A 10,397-nucleotide genomic window follows, 5' to 3' on the forward strand; every position below is an offset into this window, starting at 1 on the left:
ATGACTGAAACCTGCAATCCCCCAGAGAATGGATTATCACCATTTCACACCATCTTGATTTTAACAGTTATAGGCACTGAGTGCATCATTGGTATCATTGCAAATGGGTTCATCATGGCTATCCATGCAGCTGAATGGATTCAGAATAAGGCAGTTTCCACAAGTGGCAGGATCCTGTTCTTCCTAAGTGTATCCAGAATGGTTCTTCAAAGTTTCATGATGCTAGAAATTACCTTTAGCTCAGTATCTCCACACTTTTATAATGTCGATGTGGTATATAATATATTCAAAGTAAGTCTCGTGTTCTTAAATTATTGTAGCCTCTGGTTTGCTGCCTGGCTCAGTTTCTTCTACTTTGTGAAGATTACTGATTTCTCCTATCCCCTTTTCCTTAAGCTGAAGTGGAGGATTTCGGGGTTGATGCCCTGGCTTCTTTGGATATCAGTATTTACTTCCTTGGGTTACAGTGCGCTCTTCTCCAATGACATTTACATTGTACATTGTAACACTTCTTTTTCTATCCCCTCCTCCAACTCCACTAAGAGAAAATACTTCACTGAGACGGATGTGGTCAGCCTGCTTCTTCTCTATAACCTGGGGATCTTTGTTCCTCTGATCATGTTCATCCTTGCAGCCATTCTGATGATCATCTCTCTGAAGAGACATACCCTGCATATGAAGAGCAATGCCTCTGGCTCTAGGGATCCCAATATGGAAGCTCACCTGGGGGCCATCAAAGCTACCAGCTACTTTCTAGTTCTCTACATTTTCAATGCAGTTGCTCTATTTCTTCATATGTCTAACATCTTTGATGCCAACAGTTCCTGGAATACTCTGTGCAAAATCATCATGGCTGCCTACCCTGCTGGCCACTCAGTGCTACTGATTGTGGACAACCCTGGCCTGAGAAGAGCCTGGACCCAGTTTCAGCACCAACTACGTTTTTACCTAAAAGAGTAGACTCTGCCACCAAAATCCAAAAGTATCAAGTACTTAGCCTAACCATCTCTGCCTTTTCCTCACCTAAGCCTTTCTTTCCTTTCTCTTTTCCTTCCCAAGCCTGATCTGATCTTTTCACCTGATGTGTTTTTATATAAGAGGTGATTTTCATTTCTCTCTTTTACTTCTTGGACATAATCTTAATGATTTTTGACATATTCTTTATGTGAGCCTTCTATTTGTACCTCCCTTTGTCCTACATAAAGCAGGGATTCTAGACACTGGCTACACATTCAAATCTCTAGGGGAGATTGTTAAAATACCAATGTCTTAGTTCTACCATAAATCAATTATGTCAGAATTTCTGATGCTGTAACTTAGACTACTTTTAAAATAAAATTATGGTGATGTGAAATTGCAATGAGAGTTGATAAAAGCCACTGAAATAGATGAATGCTCTGAAACTTGAGCTCCTGGCAACTTCTCTCATCCCCATACACATATACATGCCTTTTAAAGTGATTCAGATTATTCAGGAAGCTTTCTGAGCAATAGCTAGAAATACATTTTTTCTCTATCCTCCAAAGACATAACCTGAATAATCTGGAAACATTTAACAAAATTAACACTTCATAAAACACTCTTCAACCTGGGCCTCCCCTGGTGGCACAGTGGTTGAGCGCTGGGCTGAGAAGCTGCCCACAGCCTCTGCAGTGCTGGTTCGATGCCCGACCGCCAGCGAGGGTCCCACAAGGCACACAGACCTCTCCTGCCGTGCCCACTGCTCCCTCAGTAGTGTGCTTCTCCAGTCTGCCTGTTCTGTTCCCCGCTCTGGCTCTGGTGAATTCTCTCACCCTCCCGCACTTCTGACTGTACCCAGTGCTTGTATAAATAAATAAATAAATAAATAAATAAATAAATAAATAAATAAATAAATCTTTAAAAAAAGGAAAACACTTTTCAACCTGAAAAATTACTGTTTAAGAAATTTTCCTATATATAAGATATGGTGTATATATATATATACACACACACACACACACAAAGATCTTCTTTGTAGCATTATTCATTAATGAAAGGACTTGTATATCCATAATTAAATATTGTATAAACATTTCTTAAAGTGAGACAGATACATGTGTCCTTTAATGAAAGACGTCTAATGTATTGTTAAATTCAAAAGCAAGGAGATATTTTATGATTCATTTTTAAATGAAATGTACATGTTTCTGGTGTATATAAATGTGTATATAAAGTTTCTTGAAGGATGTGTCAAAAATGATTAGCAGAGGACTTCTGAGTAGTAGCATTGGGTGTCTGGGGATAAATAAAACATTTGCACTTCATCTTATTTCTTCCTGCATTATTTGAACAACTTAGAACATGTATGCATGAATTTCAAATTTTTTAAAGGTTTATACTGATTTTTTTATTACAAAGAGAATTAGGTAAGTAGGAAAGGTTTGAGGAAAAGGACTTAATTAGCCAACTGAGTCTCTCACTGTTTTTATAAAAAATGCAAACCCTCAAAATCATGAATTAAACATCTCACTCTCTTGTCACTACATCTTATTTTCCATTTTATTTGCTCAAAGGCTGCCATGGAAATGCCATGGGCTTCCAACCCACTGGCATTTCTATATTCTCTATTCCTCTGTCAATTCTCTACACTTCCCTTCATGTTCAGTTTGAGTTACAGATTAATCATACCCACATGCTTAAAATTGCTTTAAGTATTTACAAATGAAGTGACATTATGTCTGAGATTTGCTTTGAGATCATTCGGCAGAGGACAAAAGTGGAAAGTATCTGGTGAACCTTGAATGTCAACACTTAGAAGATGATTGTAAAAATTTTTAATTAATTTATAAAATTTCTGTAGCATATGAAAGCCATATTGAAATCCATATGTGAGAGGCATCTATAAAGAAGCACATTCAAAGCTTAGGTTCTTAATTGTTCTCTCAAAACACATATTTCCTTCAATTTTCTCCAACTTATTAATATTAAATAGTACTATAATGTTTTCCAAAGTACAATTCTGGGATCCAACTATGGGCCTGTTTTTTCTCCCCCCACCCCCTCCCAACACACACCAATTAATCAGTTAATCCTTCATTTCTTTTATGTGATGTATATAACTAGAGGATTGTTCATTAGTTGACTTGACAAGTATTGGCTGGACATCAACTACATGACAGGCATTTTTATAGGTGGCCAGTGTACAGTACTAAGCAAAATAAACTGGGCTCCTTTCATAGTATAGTGGGGAAGCACAGGATAAACAAGTTGTGGTACTTGACCAACTTAGCCAGAAAGGAAAAGTCTATGCAAGTAAGTAAGATTTAAAAAACAAGTAATTTTAAAATTTATAATCCCAAGAATTTGGAATTTGGAAGGATAATTACAAACAACTAAGAAAATCAGAAGGAAAACACAATCCATTAAATATGTAAGGATATGGAAGGAGAAAAATCCTTAAGAGCAAAAAAAGACAAAAGATTAGCCATAGGGCCTCCCTAGTAGTGCAAGGAGTTAAGACGCAACCTATGAAGCTATCTGCAGCCTCTGCAGCACGAGCTCAATACCCGGACGGCCAGGGAGCTACCCACATGGCGCAGCAGACCTCTCCTGACTTGCCCGCTGCTCCCCTCAGCAGTGTATTTCACTCAATCTGCCTGTTCTGCTCCTCACTCTGTCTCTGGTGAATCCTCTCACCCCATCCCCCCACACTCTGGCCTGTACCCCAGTTCTTGTATGAATAAATAATAAATCTTAAAAAGTAAAAGATTAGCAATAACGTTAATAAAAAACAAGTCTTCTATATGAAGACTACTTCAAATGCTCCAGAGGACTTAATTAGCCAACATATCACTCTCTTGTGAGAGTTAAATAGCAGGAGATTTAAATAAGTAGAAAGAGTTAATGTCATTAGATGAACTAACATTTAGTATGACTTTCACACAAATGCCAAATTTTTCTAAACAAACTGATCATAAATATTATTTAGAAAAATAAATCAAACAGGGCCTCCCCAGTGGCACAGCGGTTGAGCGCTGGGTTGCGAAGCTCCCCACGGCCTCTGCGGCACCGGTTCAATCCCTGGCTGCTCCCCGGCCACCGGAGGAGGGTCCCACATGGCACGCAGACCTCTCTTGCCGCCCGCTGCTCCCCTAAGCAGTGTACTTCGGTCCTTCTGCCTGCTCTGGTCCCCACTCTGGCTCTGGTGAATTCTCTCACCCTCCCGCACTTCTGACTGTACCCAGTGCATGTATAAACAAACAAACAAACAAATAAATAAATAAATAAAATACGTGCCTCCTTTAAATAAATAAATAAATAAATAAATAAATAGCTCAAACATAGCCAGAAACAGTCTGATAACAAAAAAAACGAATGTGGAAAAAATTAACCCCAAAAAATAAACATGTTATGAAGCCACCATGTTGAAAATAGTGTGGTACTGGGCGATGAATAAGCAATGAAGCCTAATAGAACATCAAGAAGCATGAGGATTTAGTAGACAAGAAAGTGGTATTCCTGTTACTTTTCTTTGCTCTGGACGTAACTTTCTCAAAGTCCTTTACCTTCTCTTCTTGACACTGGGCTCCTAACCCTCACTTACATTTGTCATTACTGGGAATTCCCTCACTGAATATATGAGTTGTAACTCTCAACTATTTCCTAGAGCCCACATTTTGGCATTTCTTTTATTACATCCTCCTGTGTTTACTGGAGCACATCCTAAATCCCTGCCTCAGAGAAGTGACCGTGAGAAGGTATTTTATTTTGCCCTTACTCCCAATCAGTAGTTTGCTTGAGTACACAATTCTAGGCCTAGCTCATTTCTCTTAAGCATTTTTAACTAATTTCATTATATTTTAGCATGATTTATTTATGCCTACTATTTGGAAGTCTGAAAACAACCTGTGCTTTTTTACTCTGAGGGGTTTTGTATATTCTTTTGCTAGAAGTTTTTAGGGGCTTCTTTTTATCCTTTGTAAATTATGAGGCTGGTACTACATGTGCATGCAACAGAAATCTGACTACAGTGAACACATGACATCTACTTTTTTTTCAATGTAACATGATATTGACCCTGGAGACTATGCTCCAGGAAGTGGTTAAGGATGTAGGATCTCCCTAACTTCCTCCCTTACTCTCCTCATGGCCTTGCTGAACCTCTGGTTCATGGTCACAGGACGGCTGCCACCCACAGAGGCACCCTCTCTACATGCCAGGTGAAGCTGTGGAAATGGATATCCCTGCTGGGAGATCCAGAGAAGAAATTGCTTTTCATCTTTAATTGCTCACACTTTCACTCTAAACAAAATCAGAGTAATTTCAGTGAGGAAGAGGGGAGAGCAATTCTGGCTCAGGCAACAAATAGCAAGTGCTTCACCTGGGAAAACTATATAAAGCCAATTTAGGACCTAGCCATCAAAAGACCATGTCTTTCAGCAGGTTTGAAAAATTTTCTTCAATTTTTAAGTCCTTCCATCCTCTCCATTTTCTCCAATGTCACTCTATGAAATTGCTCACAGTCCTATTTTTAGACCTCCTATTTTTTAGACCTCCTGGATTAAACAATTGTATCTGTGATCTCAGTTATCATTTTCATCATTGATTCTTGCTCTGCATTCAGAGAACTCACCTTAACTTCATCTTATTTTTACTGAAATTATATATTAATTGAATATAATTTTAAATTATATTTTTAATACCTAAAACCTTTTTTTTATTTAGTTTAATATCCTTTTTTTATCTGATAGGTACAATACCTTTGCCTTCTCTGAGGATACAAGTTTAAGTTTTTTAAATGTTCTTTGATCTTTCCTTCTTCAGGGTCATTTATTCTGAGCGTTTATCTTAGTCTTTCTCTTTCCGACTGTGGAGTTTGCTCCTATTTCTGATGAGCCCTGATTATTAATTCACGAAGGAAAAGGAAAATCTAGTTTGCTAAGAAAATATGGCTTCTCAGTAGGACATTCTCCTGAATGGAAGGCTGACTGGGAGCTAGTTGTTTTGTAATGGGATGGTCCTATTCATCAGGATTGGCTTCTCATAACCGGCTTTCCAACCTGAGCCAAAAATGTCATAAGAAAGAGTTTAATCTGGGCCTCCCTGGTGGCGCAGGTAGTTGAACACCGCACTGTGAAGCTGTCTGCATCCTCTGCAGCACTGGTTCAATACCGGCCCGGCCAGCCAGCGAGAACCCCACACGGCACGGCAGACCTCTCCTGTGGCGCCCTCTACTCCCCTCAGCAGTGTATTTCGTCAGTCTGCCTGTTCTGTTTCCTGCTCTGTCTCTGGTGAATCCTCTCACCCTCCCGCACATCTGGCCTGTACCCGGGTTCTTGTATAAAATAAATCTTAAAAAAAAAAACTATAAAACAAAAAAAGAAAGTTTTATCTATGTGCAAACACTTGTACTAGTTCTTAGAAGCCTTAGTTCTTCCTTGGAAATGGGTTCAAAGTCTCCGGAAAAGAACTGTCATTACGGGGTTGCCACGGTTCGGAGGTGCTGCTGTGGGGGAAGGTTGAAATGATCACAGAAGACTGAGTTTTAGTGATGCCTTTGCTTTTGTCTCACATTCTCTATACAAAGCCAAGAACTCTTTATCCAGGGCCCTGGAGGGTCCATTTCAAAAGTTTAATCTTTGGTACCCATAATACTTAAACATGGACAATCTCCTATTGACCAACTCTTAATTTGGGATCATAAAAATCCCCCAAACTGACTTTCTTAAGGAAACTTTTGAACTGGACTATTATACCATTGCTGAAGTCTGGTTTTTGTTTAGCGTCAGTTTCTCTCATTTGCTAACTGACTGCTAATTCCATTTTGTGACTCCTGGGGAAAGCTCATCATTCCTCAAATTGATAAAACCATGGTAGCTGCCCATTCCTTTTTCTTACTGGTTGCATAGAGAGGTTTCAGAAAACTTGAATTGACTAAAGCTGATTAGTGGGCTGGACATGAGAGGTTTGCATCAACAAGTTAAATGATCGGAATATTTTAAAATAAAGGAAACCATCTCTGTGGGGGCTCTCAGCATGAGAGCACTCAGCTGGCTCCCTACAAGTCCTTCACCATCACATGGGGGATTTTTTCAAAGGACAGAACTTATGCCACCCACATTGCACCTAACTTGCCTGCCAAGCAGCTAGGAAGACATAGTGGTGACTTCTGGGGAAGACCAGGTGTGCATCACAAGACATTGGCCTGCAGAGGGAATGAGGGGGTTCTGCACAAGGAATTTCCCCACCCCACTGAACACAAAGGGGGAGCTGCAAACACCAGGAACCAGGGAATCAATCCAGGAAGGGGGAAGGGCAGGAGCAGCCTAGGTTGGGGGGGCAGAGGGGAGGGGAGGTGAAAGGTGCCAGATTGACCGTGGGGATCACAGGGGAAAGGAGGTCACAACAGTACTCCTGCCGATGAGGAAGTCAGGGTAGGACTGCACACCTGTCTGCAGACCTGTCCAAATCACCCCCTCTCCCCTCTGCCCCCACCCCTCCCTGCCCCTCCCACCTTTAACCAGGTGCAGACTCAAAGCAGGCCAGAAAATGTTGAGAGGGATGAGTGAACTCAAAATGAGTAAGTGGGCTCGCAATTGTTTTCACCCCCCCCCCCACCTCCTCAGCAGGACAGGGTGGAGACAGGGGATGGTGTAAGTACTTTTAAAATATAAGCTGCTTTTTCAAACACTCAGTTTGCAAATTTTTTAATTCATCCCTACTTGATATGGGAGCTCACCTGGGATTTGGAAATACACTCCAGGTGGATACATGCGCATGTAAACTGATTTGAAATCTTATACTAGGATTTTGAGTAAAATCCCCAGGCAAGGCCCAGGCCCGGGGAGAGAGAAGGCTGGGAAGTGACTGAAACAGAGTTGCTCAGCAGTCACTGCTAGTGTCAGAAACAGGGAGTGGACTGTGAGAGAGAGCTGCAGAACACGGAGGCCTGGGCAGGTCTGGGAACCCCTCTTTCGTCTCCTCCCAGGATCTCTCTGAGCAAAGGCCTCCAACTCATTTCTCAAGCCTCCTCTCCCCATACAAGTCCAGGGCTTACAAATCTGTGTCTGTCCCACATCTCACTCCTGATCCCCAAGCCCTCTCTATCCCCGGAGTCCCTCCCCTTTTCTCCTTTTTGATCCCAGATTTTTGCTAAGCCAGTGACTGTGTCTAAAGATCTTCTGCCTTGCCAGCGAAAGTTCTTCAGTTTTAAGAACTATTATGGACTGGCTTTTGTAGCTGAGTTTAAAAATAACCCCAGCAGAAGGCCACTAAGATGTGGCTTCCTGAGAACCTGCAGGCCTTGGGAATGCAAATCTGAAAATGATCCCGCTGCCATGGGCACTGGCTGGGGAACACTGCATTTGCATCTGCTGTCCGAATCCCAGGGGCTGCAAATCAGTCAGTGGCTCATTCAAACCAGAACCCTGGCACAGACTGAAGCGCCTTGGAGATGGATTTGGAAGGAGGAATAGAAAGGACACTGCTCTGGAAACTGGGACTACTGAGTCCAGGGCACCGTCAAAGCCACAGGCAGGTGGCAGGGTCCCCACCTGGCTGCCCCGCAGGTGATCTTGAATTTAATGGAGCATTCCCTTCCCTTTCGGTTAGCAAGGTCCCACCCCACCCAAAGACACCTTCCAATACTTTAAGTCATTGCATCTATTTAAATAATGTCATCACCACCGTGACACGTTTTCAGGCCTGGAACAGGAAAGAAGCGATTTCACAGAACACACATCCACATACGGCAGGCCCTTGAATAGCACCATTTGTTCAACAGCGGCATTTCGTTATAATATTGATGAGAAAAAAGAAACCCCCAGTCAACGCTGAACAAGATCACGTCACCCAAGGACCCAGTTTCATTCTTTGGTTTTGCTTAAAGTCGCAGTTCCCGGGGGCCTTGGGTGAGCGCCACCCGCAGTGACAGAAGAGCCAATTGTGGGAGCAGAACCAAGTCCGCTTTTTCTTGCCTAGGAAACAGATTTTCCTGAAATCACTTCTATCTATGCATCTGAATGAGGCAGTTCCCTCCCCACAAGCCCTTATCTGACTCACTAAAAATCTCATCATATTATATGATACCATAAAATATCAATTTAAAGATTAAATATCTGGTTCCCTTAAGATTCTAATCTCAGGGATCCTCACTGCTGAGAGCCAATGAAGCACCATCTCCAGGAAGTCCCCAGGGGACCCCTTGGCAGGAGAAAGAACACAGGGAACCTCAGGAGGTGTCACAATCCCCTTGGGCTCACCACCCGCTGACCAGAGCTAACCACACAGGCCACCTGAGACCAGATGGAGGGCAGGGTAGTGGGGGGGGGCGGTGGATGGGGACTCAGTGAGTCCCACACCCTATTCATAGAACATTCCATTGCTCCCATCTCCCCTAGAATTCTCCTTTTCTGCTAAACAAAAAACTCTCTCAAGATGCATGAGGAGAAGGGAAAGGAGAAGAAAGGCATACACCTTTATTTCCACATTTTTCCAACACTCCTGTCAACTTGGACCCCTCCCCAATAGAGCAGGTGGCATCTCCCCTTTAGGGACACCCAGGCTATGACTTGCTCTTCAGAAAGGCAGGGGCATACTGCTGTCTTGACCTGGGTGTCACAGCCTTGGGGTGGAATATGGACAGTATGGCGGGCAAAGCAAGGCAAACAGAAACCATGCGCATTTAAGCGTTCTCAAACTCAATTGTTTCCATTTATAATCTCCAATTTATACTCCCAAGTTCCAACCACCTTGGAACAGACAATTTGAAAGTCACAGAAGAGCACAAAATGCAATTAGGACATGGGAGCAGCAGCTATCCCTTCTGGGGATCCCAGAATGGAGATGCCCCCCCAAAAAACAAAACAACTGCAGAGCACAAATCTAATAATGCCAAACAGATGTCATAAGAGGGCGAGGGGGGGCTGAGGGGATTTTACTGTGTTGATGCAGCAGAAAAGGCAGCTGGCAGCTCTTGGAGAGAATCTGGGTTACCAGATCCAAGAGCTCCCCGGTGAGCATTCGCTCTTCCAGGTGACATTCTTACCCTCCTCACAGAATGAGGACGCTTCATCCCCGGCTCCACAAACCTTGAAGGTCTGGCACCAAAGGACCCTCCAGACTTTCTGGGTCACAACTCAAAGGCTCAGAGTTCCCTTTGCAGAGCTGAGCTCCTTGTAATCTCCCCTGACGCTTCTCCACGCAAATCCAGGTGCTGGAGCCCACAGAAGGAAGGTGCCCTACCGCTTCCCTCCTTCCCTCCTTCCCACCTTCTCCTGCCTCCTTCCTTCCTCCTCCCTCCATCTTACATTTTCTCCTTCCCTCCCTCGTTCCTTCCGTCAACAAATTACTTAGTGACTCCCCAACATGTAGTCAGGCTCAATCTCCATCATTTAGAAAAGAAGACTTTAAAATTTATAAGCAAACGGGCCTCCCCC

At 42.7% G+C, this 10,397-nt stretch overlaps 1 protein-coding gene across 1 annotated transcript; it reads left to right on the forward strand.

The window, feature by feature from the left end:
• Positions 1 to 960, forward strand: LOC119251217 (taste receptor type 2 member 39-like). The gene has a single exon (XM_037518628.1). It carries the CDS (start codon positions 1 to 3, stop codon positions 958 to 960), a length of 960 nt encoding a protein of 319 aa, XP_037374525.1.
• Positions 961 to 10,397: the final 9,437 nt, after the last annotated feature.

Source organism: Talpa occidentalis, unplaced genomic scaffold, assembly GCF_014898055.3.
Source record: "Talpa occidentalis isolate TD23 unplaced genomic scaffold, MPIMG_talOcc4v2.1, whole genome shotgun sequence".
NCBI lineage: Eukaryota > Metazoa > Chordata > Mammalia > Eulipotyphla > Talpidae > Talpa > Talpa occidentalis.